This window comes from Arctopsyche grandis, chromosome 9, assembly GCF_051622035.1.
Source record: "Arctopsyche grandis isolate Sample6627 chromosome 9, ASM5162203v2, whole genome shotgun sequence".
Classification (NCBI taxonomy): domain Eukaryota; kingdom Metazoa; phylum Arthropoda; class Insecta; order Trichoptera; family Hydropsychidae; genus Arctopsyche; species Arctopsyche grandis.
In genome coordinates, this window is record NC_135363.1 from 31,576,486 (window position 1) to 31,598,204 (window position 21,719).

The 21,719-nt window shown below is 30.8% G+C and overlaps 2 protein-coding genes across 2 annotated transcripts; both read right to left on the reverse strand.

Annotated features, from left to right (window-relative positions):
- Window positions 1–1,652: 1,652 nt before the first annotated feature.
- Window positions 1,653–7,073, reverse strand: LOC143917349 (uncharacterized). The gene is made up of 3 exons (XM_077438830.1): window positions 6,945–7,073; window positions 4,930–4,961; window positions 1,653–4,849 (listed from the first exon to the last, which is right to left on the reverse strand). The coding sequence occupies exons 1-3, from the start codon at window positions 7,001–7,003 to the stop codon at window positions 1,653–1,655; spliced, it is 3,288 nt and encodes a 1,095-aa protein (XP_077294956.1). The 5' UTR covers window positions 7,004–7,073.
- Window positions 7,074–13,145: 6,072 nt separating this feature from the next.
- LOC143917352 (uncharacterized) lies at window positions 13,146–17,508 on the reverse strand. Its single transcript, XM_077438831.1, has 17 exons — window positions 17,466–17,508; window positions 17,182–17,274; window positions 16,960–17,112; window positions 16,732–16,883; window positions 16,454–16,661; window positions 16,155–16,329; window positions 15,570–15,746; window positions 15,281–15,349; window positions 15,041–15,118; window positions 14,577–14,668; window positions 14,359–14,514; window positions 14,101–14,283; window positions 13,871–14,052; window positions 13,696–13,796; window positions 13,586–13,644; window positions 13,308–13,493; window positions 13,146–13,235 (listed from the first exon to the last, which is right to left on the reverse strand). The coding sequence occupies exons 2-17, from the start codon at window positions 17,236–17,238 to the stop codon at window positions 13,146–13,148; spliced, it is 2,118 nt and encodes a 705-aa protein (XP_077294957.1). The 5' UTR covers window positions 17,239–17,274; window positions 17,466–17,508.
- Window positions 17,509–21,719: the final 4,211 nt, after the last annotated feature.

The window sequence follows — 21,719 nt, forward strand, 5'->3', positions numbered from 1 at the left end:
CATTGCTAAGAATTTTTTATTTGTATTGCAGTATTACACTGTATCTAAAAAATTGGAAATTTATACCGGTTTTGTGTGTTTTTTTTTTAAAAAGTCTTATTTTATGCGGTATGAGTTCATAACAATTAAACAATTAAAAAAAATAATTGGTCCAAATTTCGAGTTAAAATTAATCAAATCTTGTCTAATATATAGGTATAACTCTAATTAAACTTTAATTATATGTTTTTATTTAATTAATTTCACTCAAATTTATCAAAAGGCGATCATTTGAAGTCAATTTTGTACACCGATAATACATTTTCGTTAGACGCTTTATCGCCTTGTCGTTTCCCAATTTACACTCTACGCTACACAAATTCAACAAAACACCAGCAACTTTAGCATCATTTTCACCATAGGTCGCCAAATACACCGACAACACTTCGCCATAGTGTGCTTTTGCCATTTTGTAGTTTCCTAATTTCAACTCCAAATTTCCCAAATTCCTTAAAATGAACGCAGTTTGTATGTGATTTGTACCGTAATCTTTCAAACGAATAGACAATACTTTTCCGAAATGAACTTTAGCCGCTTCGTAGTTTCTCAATTGTCTTTCAGTGATTCCCAAATTCATCATAACGTCTGCAGTTTGTGTGTGGTGATCTCCATAATTTGTCAAACGTATCGATAACACTCGCTCGTAATGTGCCTTTGCCGCTTCGATGTTTCCCAAGTTTCGTTCGACTACTCCCAAATTCATCAAAGCATCCGACGTTCGTAGGTGAGTCTTTCCGTAAATTTTTGAACGAATTGCCAGGACTTTTTTCAAAAGAGTTTTTGCTGAGAAATTTCTGTCCAAATTTCGTTCAACCACCGCTAAATTCATCAAAACGTCAGACGTACGCAAATGGTCGTCTCCGAAAAACGCCAAATATACAGATAATACTTTATTATAATGGTTTTTTGCTATTGTATAGTTACTCAAGTGTCGTTCGACGACTCCCAAGTTGTTGAAGACATCGGCCGTTCTAATGTGATCTTCTCCGAAACTTTTTAAACGCACTGCTAATACAGTTTCAAAGTGAGATTTTGCTTCTTTGTAGTTGCCCAAATTACGTTTTATGATTCCCAAGTTCATTAAAACCTCAGCTGTTTTTATGTGATTTTCTCCGAAGCGAGCCAAACGTAGTGCTAAAACTTTTTCGCAATGCGCTTTGGCTATGGTGTAGTTACCCAATTGTCTATCCACGACACCCAAATTCATCAAAATATCAGCTGATCTTATATGATCTTCTCCAAAACGTTCCAAATACACTGCATAAGCATTTTCATAATACTTTTTAGCTGCTGAGTAATTTCCCAAGTTTCGTTCAACTACTCCTAAATTTACAAAAACATCAGCAGTTCTTTCATGATTTTGTCCATCGTTTTTCAAACGCGCTTCTAATACTTTCTTGTAATAGACATTTGCAGCTGCGTAGTTGCCCAAATTTCGTTCAATCTCTCCCAATTTCATCAAAACATCAGTAGTTCTTCTATCATTTTCTCCAAAATTTGTGGAGCGTATATCAAATGCTTTTTCAAAACATCCTTTAGCTTCTTCGTACTCTCCCAAATCTAATTCCACAGAACCCAATTTCATGAAGACATCAGCCGTTCTTATATTCTCTTCAACTATTCAAATACGCAACTAAAGCTTTTTTAAAATGCGCTTTTGCTTCAGAGTAATTTCCTAAATCCGACTCGATTGTTCCCAAGCCTATCAAAACGTTAGCCGTTTCCAAATGATCTGCTCCATAATTGTTTGTAAAGATGGTCAACACTTTTAAATAATGGGATTTAGCCTCGGCATAGTTACCCAAGTGCAATTCTACGTTACCCAATTTCAGCAAGACTTCAGCTGTTTCCACATGGTCTTCTTCGAAAATTGACAGATACACGTTTAATACCTTTTCAAATTGTGTTTTTGCCGCCACGTAATTACCAAAATCAGATTCAACTAAAGCCATTCCCATTAAAGCGCTGGCCGTTTTTTGATGATCTTCTCCGAAATTTTCCGTAAAAATCGCCAAGGCTCTTTGGAAGTGGGATTTTGCTGCGTCGTAATTGCACAAGCCCGATTCCATAGTTCCCATATGCATCCACAATTCCGCTGTTTCTATATGATTTTCACCGTAAGCCTTCAAAAATATAGTTTTAGCTTTGTTAAAATGAGTTTTTGCACCTGAATAGTTGCCCAAATCTGATTGAACGATACCTAAACCCATTAAAACCTTGGCAGTTTCTACGTCATATTTTCCATATTTAGATTTTTTTATTCTGAACAGTCGTTCTAAAATTCTCTTTCTTTTTTTAGGTTCTTTTGACACACTGAAGCAGTCGCTGTGCATCCATAGTAATTTTTCAAGATAACTTGTTTTCCGTTCGCTAGTGCATGAATTACGTTTGTCATCTATATGCGAGATGAACATTTTTAAATGAGGCGTTAATATCCGTTTTGTAGCCAAGTCGGTCATGGTTTTTCCCTCTGGATAAATTTTGCAAAAAAGTTGAAACGTCACTTCAATGATAGGTTTTTCTTCTCCTTTCTGCTTCAGGATAAGTCTCGTCACCAATTGCACCAAACTGTGAATGCTCATATCGCCCGATTCGATCCTGGTTATGGAATACTCTTTTAATACTTGATATATTTCATTTAAATCGAATGAGAAGTGCGTTGTGAACCAACTCATTGCGATGTTATTCGTGTCTATAAAAGACATTACGCCGAGTACTTTTAAAGCGTTGTCTCCGATATTTTCATATTCACATATAGAGTCAATAATGTTTTTAAAGTTGGTAAATGTAGTTTTTTCGTAGTTGCTTATGCTCTTCGGTAGCTGAAACTCTAAGATAGTTTCAGAATTTTCAGAAAAACTTTCGATGCATTGCGCTATTGTGAAGTTGGAATTTTTTTGAAATTCTTTCACTATGTACGCAGCAACCTGTTGAATAGCTAACGGAAAGTATTCCAAAATCTGAACAAGTCTCTCTACGTTATTCGATTCGGTTATAGCATTTATGCTCGCTTGCTTTTCAATTAGCTTGATTGCGTTCTTTTCAGTCAAAACGTCCAGGTCTGTTTTTCGATCGGCTCCCCAGTTGGAATTGGTGGAAGTGATCAAAACGAAAGGTAAATTTCCATCGAAGGTCTGTTTCGGCATGAATGGAACGATCATCTTCTCGTTCAAAACATCATCAAATATAATCATACACTTCTTCGATCGGAATTGCAAATACACTTCAGTAACGAGCATTTCGATTTTCTTCAACTTTCCGTCGTCGGTCTTCGTGTGAATTTTCAACGATTCTGCCAACTTTTTAAAAGAGTCCTCGATAGAATCCGACGACTTTCCGTCAATCCAGAAGATTTTGTTTTCGTACCTGCGACTGTATTTTTGGACGTATCCTCGAACGAGTTCCGATTTTCCCATTCCTGGTAGTCCACAAACTACGTTTGTTTGCGATTTAATAGTTCTTCCCCTACAAATCTTTCGGTGCAAAGATTCCATTTCATCTTCCCTTCCCATGAAAGACTTCAACGGTTCTTGTATTCCAAATTTGACCTCCTTCCACCTATTTTCTAAAAATTCCTTGCCGTTTGTATGTGTTATGTAAGTTTCATTCTTATTACTTTTATTCCTGTCTCCTTCCTCGTTCTTCCATTTGAACACTTCATTGAGAAAATGATGAAAGATCTCATCCACGTATCTGTTAATATCATCATCAGTATAAAAGTCGTCGTTGCCATACATTTCTCTTTGTTCTTGTAATAGATCAGCTTTTATAATCTTTTTCAACTCTTCATGATTAGGTTGACCTACAGAAAATACAAATAATTTCAAAAAAGCTTCAATTTCTTCCATTTTAATGACATTGTTTATATCAAATTCTTCATTTGAGAATTCCCAATTTGGATACGAGACAATTGTCTTTGCTTTTTCATTTAAATAATCTATAGTTAAATGAACAGATTTACAAGCAACATTCTTCTTACTGTTTTGCCTGTTTTTGCGTTCAAATTCTTCAATTAATTTATTGTAAAAGAACTGTGCCTCTTTCGTCTTATGTTGCTTGTTCAAAAAGCTATCATGAAATTTTTTACCATTTACATCTATGACTTCTTCCGTCAAAAACTTCCAATAAGGATTTATTATGTATTCCACTTGATCCATCGTCTTATTGTTCATCAACCAATCTTTCAATGCTTGCGCAAGTCTAGTCACATTATATTCATTGGCTTTGGACTTTAAAATGTTTATTAATGTTTTGTTGAATCTGTAGTGACGTGACTCGTCAGTTTTTACGTCAAAGATATCACCATGAACGATATTTTCGTCGTTATTACATCTCACAGGTTCCAGTAAATCTTTTAGCGTTTTACTTTTAAGGTGATATTTAGCGGTATCAAATATTTGCCAAACTTTTGACACGATCATATTTTCTCCTATCGTGCTATTCTCATCTAAAGAACAATTTGTATATATAATCAGATCTTCTTGAGTTATTTCCTTGAAAAAATCTTCTTTTACCAAATCCTTAAATGAGAAAAAATACTTTACGATACTAAAATCGCTCTGTTCACCAGATAGTAGACTCATGGAATTAATGTATTTCTTCTTTGATGTTGTGTGTTTGATTTGCATACACTTGCTGTATTCCTTTTTTTGTTTTTCGTATAGAAAAACAACATCGTCAAACTTATGGGCTTGTTTTATTTCGACGCCAACTTTGAATCTAAATTTTTTTAAAACGGCTCTCAATATGAACAACATGGCAATGTACCCTTCATAATCTCGACCATAGACTGTCGGTTTCTCTGGATTTTCTGGAAAATATTGTCAAATGTGATTAAAATATATTTTATTTGATTATTTAATATAAAATGCGATACTTGTAAATACTTACTCTGATTTGAATGTTTTCCAATTTTGTCATTCCTGGTAAAATTTGTAAAATCACAGGTTATATATATGTACATACATACATAAATACTAGGGCATGTATTATCGGATTTAGGAAAACCGGTTTACCAGTAATTATGCTCAAATTCCGTTACCGAATTACAGGTAATTAAATTTGGAATTAGTTTGGAATTTGCAATTAATTGCGATAGTGAAATATTAAGCGGCAACTCGTCGAAATAGCATTTTGATTTTTGAAAGTTTAAAAAACTAGCAAATAAGCTTACATACATATGTTCATACGTACAGAATATTATTAATAAAGCAGATGAGAGCTGGATGATCGTTAAAGATGTGAAGATGATTCGGTATTGAGCTTCTAATGTTGAATTACGAACGGTATACCTGACTCGTATAGACAATTATTTTTACTGCTACTTTGCATGAACAATATAAAAAATAAACCTTTTTGGATTTGGATTATTAGGCTTAAATAATTTTTAATTATGCCAATTCTCACGCACCGCGAATTCTTCTTATCGGAGCGAGGTCTTAGATTACCAAAGGGAAGATAAGGTCGAATAGAGAAATAGAAAATCATCAACAATTTTTTGCCATACGAACATTTTCAACCCAACAAGATAGTAAACAAATTTTGCAATAAAATACCACAAACCGCCTTTAAAACCTTCCAGTAAGTATGGATATTTGCACACGTCACAAGCCCACCATTTCTTATGCAGTGGCATAAAAAAAGGTATGGTTGTAACGCTGTTGAAAATATTCTAAAAATTTAAGGTTTAACTTGATTTAGTCACATAAATAATCAAAACATTGCTGCCGATCAAGTTACATAGGTGTGGAATCTTTGTGTTGCGAAGATGCAAATTTGTTTAGTGCGGATATTACTATAAATAATTGAAACAGAATACTACACTGAGCAATGAATTCAAAATAGCATTATTTCGCGTATAAAATAGAAAATAATTTTATTGTCATATGTTCTACATACAGTATTTATTTAATCCAAGCAAAGTCAATGACTGTGAAGAGTATGATATTTTCAAATCAACACATCAAACATGCGATCAGTAAAACAATGTTTTTAAGGGCTCATTTTAATTCCTCTTCTGAAAGGTAGCACTGTTCGACACGAAAAATGGTTCAGAGACGATATATGACTTTTCTTAGATCTGTGCCCAATAAACACGAATCTGGTAATAAAAAATGTAGATTGGCTTGAGATTCGGAGATATAATGTTTTTTAAATCGCGCGATTTTTCTGTATCTTGGTGTTGTTCGGTTGATGTCTCAAAATCTGTCAATTTTCTGTTCAAAATGAATATTGGAATCTATATTCGGGTATTTTATCTTTCATTTGTAGTACTTTTCAGCTTTCAAATCTCTCCAAATAGTCGTTCAGTTCAAATCAAAACTCAAAAGTACGTATTTTGACTTGGGATTTTTTCCCACTGTTTATACTATTTTATATTGAGTTTTTTCTATTGAAACATGTTTATTGGGATAGTGTTCTGGCCACACTATGTTGTTTTTGTTTGAAAGGGTTAATTGGAAGTGTCCTGAATTTTAAATCGGTAAAATTGGGAGCTAAATGCTCGTACTAGTATTTACTCGTATTTACACGAATCTGAATTGAATTGATAGGGATAATATATTAAATTGTCTTTATATGAGAATCAAATAAAATTCCACTAAGAAAAATCAGACTATTCTTGTGGATTAATAACAAAAATTCCATTGATAACTGGCTTAACTCGATAAAATAAACGAATTTTTGTTATTAGTTCACTGGTCATAGATCTATAAGAAAAGTCATATCTCGTCTTTGAACCAAAAAAAGTCGTCATTTGTCGAACAGTGTAATTATACAAATAATCTAATGGTAATGCCATATTCCGGTAATTTGCATGCCCTAATACATACAAATGTGGATAGATTTTAACATTATTTTTCAATTATATTTTAAATTTTACTGTTCTAATGGTTCTAGTGACTTACCAGTCAGGTATGATAATCGGGTTGTTTTCCTCAACTTTGTCAACTTCTAACTGCACCATGATTACACATAAAATATTAATATAAAACGCAAAGTTCACACTTGTGGCTTTTTAATACACTTTGAAGTGCAAAATGAATGCCGAAAACTAAGACGGTCCCTTTATAAACTCGTCATATCTTATCTATTCTATATAAGTATTTTACAACGGGTAAAAAATGAATCGAACGATGTTAAAAATACAATTTACGTATATTTTCACGTTACACACATAATTTATTTTTAAAGATATTATATACGTTTAAAGATATATGTACATAGAAAATAAAATGATCATAAAACTTTATTTATTGTTAATACACACATAGATAATGTAAAAAAATAAATTAAATTGGCATAGTAATATTTCCAAGTATAGTTTGTTTTTGTTTCCTTTGTATCAGTTGTTATTCTATTGATAAGACACAAATTCATATGTATGTATGTATGAGTTTCCATGAGCTGTGTATATATGTATTATAGATGTCATTTATGAATAGTCATTGAAATTATTTCAAATATATCTTTTTGTGCAATTTGCCATCGAATTTCCTGTATAGAAATGCATTAAATCTTATCATCGTATGTCAATAAGATAAATCATTTATTTGTGTGTATTATAGATAAAGTGTTTGAAAATAAAATAATGGGATAAGAGTTTCTGATCGCATATCGTTTTATGCGATGACTTATTAGAACAACATATTTTAAGTTTCGGGTATTATAAGATTTGATATTACGTTGTAATGTTTTATTTATATGCACATATAATATGTATTATACATAAAACGAGATAAAATAAGGTATATCGATATGTTAAATATATTTCCCATTCTAACCAAATGTTTGTTTGTGTTTGAATATATTATATAAATCTAATCAATTTCTTAGAATGATCTAAAATAATGTGTTCCAGGTTGTTTTAAATTAAGAAATCAAAGATTTTCATGAAAAATAAAAGATTCATCACTAACGTTTAAAAATGAAAATGCAATAAATTAAACAAGTGGATTTTTAATTGGATAATTTAATTCCACACACATGCGGCTTTAGATTTAGAATTATGTAAGTTTTATTAAATTTTTTAGGATCACGGTAAACGGTGATGACTATTTCAGTAGACTGTAGACCCCACTTAGAAAGTAGGAACCCTCTACATAATAATTGTAGAGGGTTCGTACTTTCTATTGATTCTGAATGGTATATGAAAAATAAAAAAAAGCCCTGCAATAACAAGAAAATCTCATTATAAATTCTTCGAAAAGAGCTAAAGTTCAGACAAATTTTGAATTTCATTACTTATATTTAATATTTGAGTATATAATTTCTGTTTACTTTATATAATTATGGACGGTAAAGTTTGTCAAAACGTGAACGTTTTGAATGAAGCAGGCATCTTTTAGTAGAATGAAAAAAAAAGTTGACTAAATATCTATTAATACACACCTTACCTTAATAAATGAGTGACTTTTTTCCCCCATTGCGTTGAGGTAACACCGTTACCTTTAAGGTCTTAGTCCATCTATCTTAACCTTTATACTCCCTCTCCCTTCTCCTACATCCCTCTCATATCCCTCCATTGTCATTCTCGGACAATGGGCTTAAACGCTTTTCCAAATCCACCGCTGCCGACTTATTTATCGGTTCGGTTCCCCTTAACCCTTTCCACTCCGTCGGTGCCTATCAACAAATGGCAGAACGATTTTTCTTTTGTCCGTCTCTCTATTACGACCCCTAAAGACTCGTTCGGTCGTTAAGCCGGAAAATTTCCAACGAAAAAAATTCAAGAAGTATTGATTGTGGGCTTAGGTGTTTCTTTCAATGCTTAAATTAATATATCTTTATTATTTTGCCACTTCAACTTACGTATACATTTATTACTATGTATCTGCATTTGTATATGTTCATAATAGTAAGATATCGTTAAAAACATAAAAAAAAAATGTGATTTACTTTACAACAGTATGCGATAAAACATTATTTTCCATTTTCAATTCTCGGTTTTGGAAAATTGTTTTTTAAACGTGCATTGTTTCAATTGAAAACTATTTTCACGCCTGAAACTCGGGTCGTTTCACATCAACAATAACGACCCGTTGAATTCAATTAATAACACGAGAACGATTCAATTTTTGCATTTGATATACAGCATGATTTATATATGTGTTAAATAAAAAAAAATATAAGTAAATAGATTTTCATGTGTGCCAATTATGAATAAATTTGATTCATGTATGTAATTTTTACTTTATCTATGTACGTAGTAACAATAGATGAAGTTTTGTGATCATGCGAAAATTCGAACTCGAGATTTTGACTGATGCACTCGAGATTTTGACTGATTCAACTCAGAATCGATTTCTGATCACGTTTTCATGAAAAAAATGTTTGCGTGTGTGCTATGTATGTGTGTGTCTGTGTATTTTGGGGATTTTTTGAACACCGTTAGTCCAACGAACTGAAACTTAGTATCGGTTACTGAAATTTTTATCGACACAAAGTAAATTTTTTTCAATTTTTTAAATTGACCGGTAATGGTACCTCCCCTTATAGGTATCCTCTTTTTTTTTAAGTTTTTGAATTCAATTATATCCTTAACTGCTAACTGAATCGGACTGAATTTTTTTTATATGTAATAGAATTAATAATATTTATAACCTTATATTTTTGAAATATTTAACCTGAACCGGAAGTAGTACTTTTACTCTAGAGAATCGAGGTTTTTTATGTTTTTCTCAGAAAACCTTTTAGTTTATTGAACTGAAATTTCATATCTATAAGTTTAAGCTTAATATCAAGTTATGCATACAATTTGGTAAGTATCCGTCAACCGGAAGTGGCAGTTTACTCTTATTAGATTTTTTTTCCACTATTTTTTTCGACCCCTTAAACATGTGTGCTCTTCACGAAAAAGTATAATTCTTGTATCAATGTGATGAAAATAAAAAAAAAATCACTAAATTTAATAAACCGAAAGTGGGACTTTTCCTTTCTACCCTGTCCACACCCTTGAATGTATCAAGCTGAAAATTTATATTTGTGTTTTTTATATACTAGCCTAGAGCTGCTAAGGTTCTGGGCAGAATTCGTAAACCGGAAGTAGTATTTTTTTCTAAAACAATATTTCATTATATTTTCATTGTTTTATTTTGAACTTTATCGATATATTTTATTTTATTCATATTTTTATAATTATGTATGTACATATCTATGAATTATAAATATGTGAAATTTTGTTATTTTGACGAAATTCGAGATTTTAACTGGATTTATACTATGTGTCTATCGAAAGAAATAATCTAAAAGGTCAAAATAACATAATGAAATATTGTTTACAAAATTACTACTTCCGGTTTTCGAATTCTCACCAAAACCTTTTAAACTCTATGTTAGCAGCAGTGGCGGCTCGTGATAATTTTTAGTGGCGGGGCTGCACTGAAAAGATGTCTAAAAAATGTCACCATAATTATTCTATCATGTCATAACAGGACAAAATAAGCACAATTTTTTGCGTACGACCACTTACATGTGGATTTAAGTATTATTGAAAAAAAAACTAGCAAAATTCACCACCCATTAAAGGGGTGCGTCCAAACGCGATGAAGATTTCGAAAAATACGCTGGTACTCCAGTAAGATTGCTAAAAAAATTCGTTCTTGTTGGTTTCGTGACGCGGATTAAAAAAAACCCCAAAACCTTTCAAAAACTTAACCCCCTAATTCGTAACGAAAAACATTAACCTGTTGACAATGCATCGATACATCGGTTGTTTCATCTGCCATAACAGCTAGATAAGTTGCTTTTTTTATTTCAGCACTTATTTGTTCCCTACACACGTTCAAAATACAATCTAAAAGTTAATTTTGAATAGTTTTTGATGTCCCTTTAAAAACCGAAGAAGTTTGAAAATGTTTTTTTAAAGAATCGTCGAAATTTTGTGAATATTCTAGAAGCCCCCGAAAAACTCCTGGATTTTTTGAATTATCTGTTTCATCGTGTCCCCTCATTGGCATTTCAAATTTACCGCAAAATTTAACGCAATCAATAATTTTAAATAAAACATCCCGATTTTTTTTTGACGTTTTCGTTATGCTTATCTATTTCCCGCCGACAAGCTTCCCAAAATCGTGAGATTACACACATTTTTTAAGTGGTCGACACCTCCCTCGTGTTTTTAAATTAATCGTTTAAATGTTTTAAGTCAATTACTCCTGTTTTCGTCCAAGATGCTTCGCCTGGCGACTCGCCTCCAAACAAAAGACACGGATAACAAAATAATGCGTTTTTTTCTGTACATCTCGTTAACCAATTGTATTTTTTATAAATGTCTGGATTAAATTTTCGCGAGTAACTAAAAGATCTACTAGTTGCAGGCTGTGAAATAATTAAATTGGGCGTGGGGCAGCCTAATGCTTTTATAGCAACTTTTTCGGTAAGTTCTAGTCGCGAAAAGTGCAAATTTTGTAAATATTTTACTGAATTCTTTTGTTCTTCTATTTTTAAAAGAAAAAAAATCTTAATATATTTAAATAAAAATTACGAGAAAAAGTTAAACAGATTTGAAAAAAGTTTGCTGTTATCAAAATGAAAACGACTCACCGAAGATTTGATGAGGGCTCGTACACAACCAATTAAGAGTAACGAAAACGAATAAAGCTGTGATCGTGCGATTCAACTAATCAAATTTAAGATCAAGCGCGCGAAATCATAAACAAACTGACAGATGAATGTCGTTTAACAGGCGAAGGCTGCCGACTGTCCAGCCCAAAACGGCAGAGTGAGTGAAAGAGAAAGAGCTATCTGCAGTTGCAAATAGCTCTTTCTCTTTCCGAAACTCCGGGCTGCGCAGCGTTCAGCTCGGCGCTGTAACACTTTACAGCCAGTACAGCAACATTTTAATTCATCTGTCACCATACAAGTTAGTGGGGTCTTCGAAACGGTCAACATTACTTACAATATCACCCTTTTGGATATGGGTGATATTGTAAGTAATATTTACTCTTTCGAAGGCCCCAATAGCTAAGTCCATCCAACTAATAAAAAAAATATCATTAATAAATAAAATATTAAATGTATTATTAAATATATATCTTAGAATTTTATAGGAGGGGCTGCAGCCCGGCAGCCCATTAGGACGAGCCGCCACTGGTTAGCAGGTAAAGAATTTAACTATAAATTTTCAGCTTTATACGTTGAGCGGTGTGGAAAAAATCGATTTGTGTGGTCACAACATTTTTTTCTTTTCTAAGAGGATAAAATTACACTTTCAGTTTGTAAAATTTAATGATTTTTTTTTCATCACATTTGATACAAGGACTATACTTGAATTTTCTCGTGAAATATTTAAAGGATATTAAAAAAATATCCAATTGTTTGATTAATTTTATGTATTATTTAATTTGAAATGAAAAAAAAAATTCAAAAGAAAAATGTTTAATTTGAAATTAAAAATATTTTTAATTTCAAATGAAAAAATGTTTAATTTGAAATGAAAAATATTGAATTTTATTTGTAAAATATTGAATTTGGAGTGAAAAACTTGTATTGTTACTACGTACAAATATAAAGTAAAAAATAAACAATTACATAAGTAATCAAGTATTTTCGTATCAAATATTTATTTATTTATTTGAAAATCTGTTTCCTGTTGATTTTTCAAATAAATAAATAAATATTTGAACAGGAAACAGATGTAGAAATACATAAAAATAAAGAATAGATGTAACAAAATAAAATAACATCTAATTATAGATTTTTACAAATTACATATAACGTACATAGAGACAAACAGATGAAAAAGAAGAGAATAAAAAATAAAATGAAAAGAATAAAAATATATTTGAACATATGTATGTAGTAAGATTCCAGCGAATTCCAGTGAATTTTATTTGATGGATATTTCCACTTCCCGTCCCGACTTTCGAAAATTTCACTATAGTATTTATTTTATCGTAAATCTGTTCATTATATTAAATAAATTTTTTTTGCAATATAAAGATAATTATATTTAAAAAAAAAATTATAAATAATCTACATAACATTATATAAAGTATACCCAATGACTATTTTAAAAAAGATTTATTTTCTAGAAATGCAAAAAAAAGCAATAGTCGATCAAATAAGCGAATTATATGGAATGATATGTACATTAAAAATAGATCTCGCTATGTTAAGGCTTTTAAAAGCATTCCAAGTTTTATTTGTATCGTCGTATACCCAAACTTCACTAAAATTAGTCGTTGTATTATGTCCACCTAAAAATCAAAAAAATATATGTATTCAACATCTAAGGTCAATAAATTCAAATAAAGTTTAAAAAATAATACTTTACCCATGCAAAGTAATTTGTTTTGGAAACAGCAAAGACTGATTCCGCTTGCTGGTTGTGGTAGTTTGGTAAATTCTGTCCACACATTTGCAATGGGATCGTAGAACTCCACACTGTCTAAAATCGTATCAGTTTGTGTGACATATCCACCAGCGACGAAAAGCTTTCCTTTGAATACGACGCTCTAAAAATGGTGATATCAAAATTAAGTTCATTTTATTTTAGAGCGTTTTATAATTTTTAAGATAGTTGTTAATAAAAATAATTAATATTCACCGAATGTACATTTCTTGCATGATTCATCTGAGTGCCTTTTGTCCAAGAATCGGACTCCACTGAATAAATTTGTACTTCATTAATAATTACACATTTAATATTTCGCCCACCTGTCACGTAAATACGGTCGTCAATGACACATGTACTATGACCATCAACAGCCACCCTCAATGGAGAGATCGTCTCCCAAATCAGGGTCTCGCTATTCCACCTATCCGAAATCAATAAACGTTAACTTCTCTTTCAATCGGTCTAATGAAGTGAATACAATTTATTTATTATCACCTCTCCACTGAAGATAGAGTATTTCCTGTTACTTTTTGGGCGTTTTTAATTTCAAAACCACCAATGGCGTATACATCGGTGGACGAATCGCGACGAAGTGTCACTGCTGAGAATTGTTGACGAGCTTGATTTAACGGCGTCAATGGATGTTTCTGACCGTTTTTCAAATCAATGTATTCCACCTAAAAAAAGTAAAAGACAATCATATTCCGATTTATTTAAGCTCGTACTTCACAACACTGATAAAACGTTACTGAAGTCAGTGTTTGATCTGCATAATTTTGTCCACCGATGATAATCATCCAGGAATCGTTTACAATGACAGACGCAAATCTACATTTATTAAATCCAAAGTTTTTTGATAGAGTCCAACTTTTATTTTTGCCGTCGTATATATCGACGATATTTGCGTCCTAAAAACACATTAGCGATTTAATGAAAATTTCATATTTATGATACAAACAAAGCGCCGTAGAAAAAAAACTCACTTCTACAAAAATGTCTCCAACCACTGCAATTTTTTCTCTATTTATGTCAAGGATCTCTTTTTGGATACAAGAATAATTATTAAGTGAATTATCTGACTTCGTGATTTTGACCGATGTAGAGGCTGGTGGACTAAGAGAATCTGGAGATTTGTGTGACTGAAAATGTAATTAATCAAGTGATCATCAAGTTACATACTTAATACCCAAAATTTTAATACCTCAGTTTTTGAATTTTCTGAAATTGTTGTATTTTTGTGTGCACTAAAGTTTATTTTGAATAGGTTGGTCAGCTTTGTCATTATTCCCATGTCTATAATTTATATACATACATATGAATATAAAAAATTGTTTATATTAGTATTAAAATTTATACCATACGTTATTGTTTCTAGTATACGTACATACATATATTTTATATATGGATTTATATGAGACATTAATTTATATTTTTATTATACATATCGTATGTATGTATGTTGTTTACATATACATACATATATATGTACATATATACATATTGCGCGCAATTCGTGAAAATGCTGAGTTCATGAATAGTTGAGTAATAAAAATAAAAATTAAAGTGTTATTATTTTCTAATTCAGGAAAGGTAATACAAATGTTTGATTTTAGTTTCTAAAATTTATTCATTGAATGTGATTTTAATTATTTTTACCCGACTTACCCAATTTAGGATTGTCTACAGTTTTTTCCTCGTTTTTATTTGTCTGTTCTTCTGGCTCTTGTTTGAAATTTCTGGAAACTGAATAACGAATTTCTGAAGGGAGTGTGCGTTTAATTATATGTATATCAATTTATACTATGCGATTCAATATTATCTATTAAAGGTAGAAAATGCATTTGTTTTCTTTTTCTCAAATTATCTCATATGAATATGAATTTCAATATTTTTCATTCGACTTACTTTTGATTGCAGTTTTTTCCTCGTTTTTATTCGACTGTTCTTCTGGCTCTTGTTTGACATTTCTGAAACCTGAATAAAGAATTTCTGCATGTTTTGTAAAATGAGTTTGCGTTGAATTATACTTATATCAATTTATACTATTTGATTCAATATTATCCATTAAAGTTCTTTATTTTCAAAAAAAAATAATTTTATTTTCTTTCAAATATTCTCTCACTGAATATGTATTCGAATATTTTTCATTCGACTTACTTGTGAATGTGATTTAAATTAGTTTCATCCGACTTACCCAGCTTAGGATTTTCTTCAGTTTTTCCCTTGTTTTTATTTGTCTGTTTTTCTGGCTCAAGTTTGAAATTTGTGAAAAAGGCGCTGTAAAAGCGTCGCTTGTTTGCCATTTCTCCTAATTCAGTCCACACCTTCACAAAGGGAATGTATTGTATAACCCGTTTAGATCTATCGTCTCCTAAGAATGCAATAAAAAAATAAATAATTGAAATCTTGAACTACATCAGTGGCGTGCCGTGAAAATCTCCATGTCTTTGTTGCAAGTAAGGCAGTGCGACAGAAACAGTGAGATTTTCACAGCAGTCCAAAGAACTATATATTTGTCGTTCGATATGAAAGTGGTGGATGTTTAATTTTCTGTTTCAACAAGTATATTCAATATTATTTTTTTAATGCGATATGTCCAGTCTCGAAAAAGCGGAATAAACGTATTACAGGCAACTAGTATTTTTAAATATTGTTAAACGCAAATCATTCTTTTTAATGTTTTGCGAGATATTTCTCAAAACAATGATAAGTGGACTTATACCACTTTCAAATATAACGGCTCATATATTATAATGTATAATATTTCGTACAAACTCACCAAAACAAATAATTATACTTTTATCTCCAACCGCGCTGTGTCCTCTAATAGCACATGGCAAAGGGGTAATTTTCTCCCAGATATTATTATTTATGTTGAAACGTTCAGCTGAATCAAGGTCCTGCGAATCATTAGATCCTCCAATTGCATAAAGAAAGTTATTCACGCCAACTACCTGTGTAATAAATTGCTAAATGATAAGATTACGCTTATCTCATCTCTAGGTTTATATGTCTATAACCATCGAAAAACATAAAGATAAATAATAAAATCTTGAAAAACAATTCAAATATATTTACAGCCAAATTCACTCTGACCGATTGCATTCCAGCAACAGTTTCCCATGTATTTTTCTCTGTAGAATAGAACTCCACATTTTTAAGTACGTTTTCTCCGTCATTTCCTCCGATTACAAAAATATAACCATCTTTAACAACAGAAGCATGGCTGTGTCGTTTTATTGACATCGGCTCGAGGAATTTCCAAGATTTCCTGTCTGTATCCCATCTGTATCGAAACGGTGAAATGTCATAAATGATGAAAAGAAAGTTTAGAAAATAAAAAATTAGGCACTCACTGCTCAATCGTGTCAAGTACTTTATGATCTGAATTAAGGCCGCCAATAATATAAATGGCATTATTGACTACTGACGCTGTAGCAAAGTACTTTGGTTCTTGCATTGACGGCAGTTCAACAAATTCTTTAGTGAACAAATCAAAACACCATGCCTGTAAAATTAAAAGGTAGAAAAGCTCCACAATTCTCATGGGTTTAATATTAGCTATATTTTATTTTGTAAGTTACTTTGTTTGTTGTTATGTTATTGAACATTCCACCAAATAGGTATAGTTTTTGATCTAATAAAGCGGTTGAAAAGCATGTTATTGGTTTGTCTAAATTGTAAATAGTTTTCCATTTGTTCAAATATGGATCATATTCTTCAATCATCCCTGCAGTCTATAGGAACGTAGCGATTAAAAATGGTAACTTGAATTCAATGATAAAACCATATAAAATATTACTCACTTCGTTATCAATTCCCCCAACGACTATTATATAATTTTGATTTCCACTAACAGCCATCTTAATGAAAATAGATTTTTTGTAATTCCTCAAACTCTAAAATCAACGATTGTCGTAAATCAATAAATTGAATTTTGTAAATCATTTTCATCTTTAATTAAAGGCAGTTCACGAAAATGCGTTTTGGTATGATAGTATTTTATAGTACATACGTAGTCGTAAAATTTTTTGTCAATTTAAGATTTTAAGATATGTATTAAAAAAATTCAATAAGATATATCGATTACCTCTACATGTATCCAAGTGAATCAGTCAGTCAAAACTGTTAATAAAATTGCATTACTCTAAAATATATTAATATGCGATAAGGTTATCAATCATATAAAAAAGTTACTGGACAGATAACGAATTTCGGTTCATTTTAAAGCCGTAAAGTTCAGTTATAATTTATGATTTAGCAACAATGCTGTGTGTAAATCTTCCCTTTTAAACGTTTTGTCATTGAATATTGATGCTAGATTTTTCCTCTTTCTGATGCAGATACTTTCAGATGCACTGAACTTTACATTTTCATACATACGAGTATGTAACATATGTATATATGTACTCAATGGTTTAAACAGATCCTGAGATCTGTTGACGCATAAACGTCAGGACCATTCAAATTTATAACGCCAAAAAATACGACGTTGGTTCTGAAATGATTTTTATTAATTAAATAAGTATGTATTTTATCATCAAAAATACATTACTTTAGAGACCACTTGCGTTTATGACTCAACCGTAATTGATTTATGACCTATTTATTTTTTATTTTTTGTGATAAATATAAAATAAATGTGGTGAATAACAATTAAAAACAATATTGATATGATTTAGTCATTTTTAGTTTTTTACCCTTCGTATTTGTAGCTATTTGCGTAAAGAAATTTCAGATTCTTTCACAGCATAAACACACGGTTTCACACACATTTCCCACACGGTGGATTTTTCGTGAATGTTTATTTGAGTTTTAAATTTCAGTACAGATCAATGGAAAGCATGTACATAATACTTTCAATTGTGTGGTCGCGGGTTCTATCCTTGGTGTGTGCTGCTGTACAGACTTTGAATAGTAGACTCCTAGTCTGGTCGTTTCCTATCAGAGTTTGCCAATTTATCTGATTTTTTTTTATAACAGTTCCAAAAAATTGGCAAACCTGTCATATCTCCCTGGCAAAAAATCAACCTAATCAGCATCTCGATTATCACTTATTTGTATAAATGCTGGAAATTTGTACATAGTTGTTTCGATGATTTTATTTGCCATATAAAACTTACAATACTTCATTCTAATGTTTGACCATAGATGAGTTGTGTTTAAATTTTTTGGTGTGTAATGATATATTTTGATTATAAGGATAATGGTTTAGTCAGTTTTCATACATAATTTTGTGCCTAATATATGCTACTAATATATACTAATTTTGTGCCTAATATATAAAAATATATGTCAAATATATTGAGAAAATTAATTATAAAATGTATTAAGTATTTTTTCATCGATATTTATAGACTTTTGCGATAAACATTTAATCAAAATTTTAAAAGATAACATATCAATAATATTTAATACTCATAATACATATTTTGAATTCATATTCCTCCTGCCCTATTTCAAAGTTGATAAGGTTTTAGATACAATGTATAAACCTGAAGTTCTTTTAAATAGTGTATTATAATTTATCTATATGTGTATCTATGTACTTTGTGTCATAGAAATAATGTTAAAGGTCAAAATAAAATAATGAAATATTGTTATAGTATTATAAAATAATGAAAATTACTAGGTACTTACGAATTCTAACCAAAACCTTATGCAACTCTAAGGTAGTATATAAAATATAAAAAATGAACACAGCATTTCACAGCATTTTTGACTTTTCTGAGAGGATGTAATTATATTTTCAGTTAAATTCAATGAATTTTTTTATTTTCATCTCATTGACTGAAGGATTTTACATGAACTTTCTTGTGAAAAGTACTCATTTTTAAAGGGTATGAAAAACTATCCGGTATTTTGTATTTAATTTTTGAAATATATAATTTGAAATGTAAAATATTGAATTTGGAGTGAAAAAACTGTATTATTTCTACGTACATATGTATATACATATATAAAGTAAAACAAAACAATTACATAAGTTTTCCAATTACAAAATATTTCCGTATCATATGTACAATGTACATACAAATATATTTGTCCATATGTACAGATGTTCATCTGTAGAATGGTTACAAAGGCTAGGTTACACTCTCGTTTTTATTTTATCGTAGTGATGTGACCAACCCATGACTTTATCTATGTATTTAAGGATTACTTTATCTATGTATATAAGAAGGTCAAATTTCAAAATAAGATAACACACACATTCATACATACCGGTTATGAGAGCATTTTCGATACAAATTGAGAGGAAACATAGAGAAACTTACACAAGACAAAAGTTGTCGGGTTGTCGGATTATGTTCGAATTTTTTTTATTATTTAAAATCACTTTAATTATTATACACATTAAATATCAAGAAAATAAAAATAATTTAAAAGGCTTAAATAAAATAATGAAATATTGTTTAAAAAAAAATACTACTCCAGGCTAACGAATTCTGATCAAAACCTTACTAACTATAAGTTAGTACATAAAAAATACAAATAAAAAATTTCAGCTTGATACGTTCAGGAGTGTGGAAAGAATCGTGTCACAACACTTTTGACTTTTCTAAGAAATCCCACTTCCGGTTTATTAAATTGATTGATTTTTTTTATTTTCATTATAATAATACAAAAATGAAACTTGAATTTTTTCGTGAAGTGCACACATGTTTAACGGGTCGAAAAAAATAGTGGAAGAAAAATTGAACAAGAGTAAACTGCCACTTCCGATTGACTGGTGCTTACAAAATTTAATACACATCTTTATATTAAGCTTAAATTTCTATATATGAAATTTCAGTTTAATAAACTAAAAGGTTTCTGAGAAAAACAAAACAAACCTCGATTCTTTATAGTAAAAGTACTACTTCCCGTTTTTTTTACTTATTTACAAAAATATTTGGGTATAAAATTTACAATCTTTATTACATGAAAAAAATTGTTAGACTGATTCGATTAGCGGTTTGGGAGATAATCGAATTCAAAATCATAAAACAAAACACACATTAACATATACATAGATAAAGTCATGGGTAGGTCAAATCCGAAGTTTTTTACTTCATTGTTCAATAAAAGCTTCGAATCATATATATTTTTGGTCAGTCGGTTACTTTTGAATTAAATGGTCTGTAAGTTTATGCAACTTTGGTAAGTTAATTTATTCAATAATTGAATTCATCAAAACGTCCATTCTACATATATTACTAGAAAATCATTTCATTATATCACAACCGAATTTATTTTGTCAAATTAAAAATAAACTAAGCATTTAATAAATAGATTGTAAAATAGAAAAATAACTGGCTAATCCTTATGGGTACATATGTATATTCGTATGTACTGACCGTTTATTTTACTAATCAACCTTTTATAATACGTTTTAGTATGTAGTTTCTAAATAGTATAGCCGAAATTTTAAAGTAACTAATTAAATAAAGATTATAGAACTTTTATTATAATTTTGCGATAGATGCTAAAAATGTCATTTTATGTAATATTATGTTGGCTTTAAATTGAAAGTATTTCATGAATTGTGTTTTGCAGTATTGAAATTTTGCTTTATTTCGAAAATTATGACCAAAACAAATATATGCTAAAACTGAACATCCTCTTCGTTAAGAGCAAACATGAAAAAAATATAATGTATATATTATTTGGATTTATTTTTTGAATATATGTACATACATAGAAAGGCTATGTTTACGTAATATATTATACGTGAATTATTATTACAAAGGAATTTCCTTCACATTTCACTGCATCGAAAAGCGAAAAAGTAAAAGCATTCGATTCGCATAATGCGAATAAAGTTTTTTTTTTCATGACATGATTTATAGAATTGGCCGAAGCGTGAACTCCTTTTCTTTTGTATATTTTAACTTTAAATTTTCATTAAGTTTTCCGCAACGTACGCTAGATCCGCTCTTTTCGTTTGCGCTTTTTTTTCCCTTGTTCACCTGTCCCTTTCGAACAGGGCTGAATTCGAGGGCACGTTTATTATCTCATTTTTGCATTGGAACACGGCGTTTGCGAAGTTCACTTTTTTGCCCTCATTTTAGACGTATTCTTCGTCGAGAGCAAATTTTCGCAAGACGGCGAGAGGGAAAAAAAGGCGACGGAAGGGCGCCTTTGGCCCACCGATCTGGCCCCTTTTTCCCCCCTCTTAGACGGGGTTGAAATACGTTTTCGCTTTCAGAGAGGCAGCAGCCCGAGCTCACCTTGAGTGAAATATGTTGGCTGTGGAGGCCTGTAAATTAACATAACGGCCTTTGTAACCCGTTCGTTCGCCGGCCCGCCATTACTTATTATGTAATTTTGTTTCGTTCAGTACAACAACAACAAAAACAAC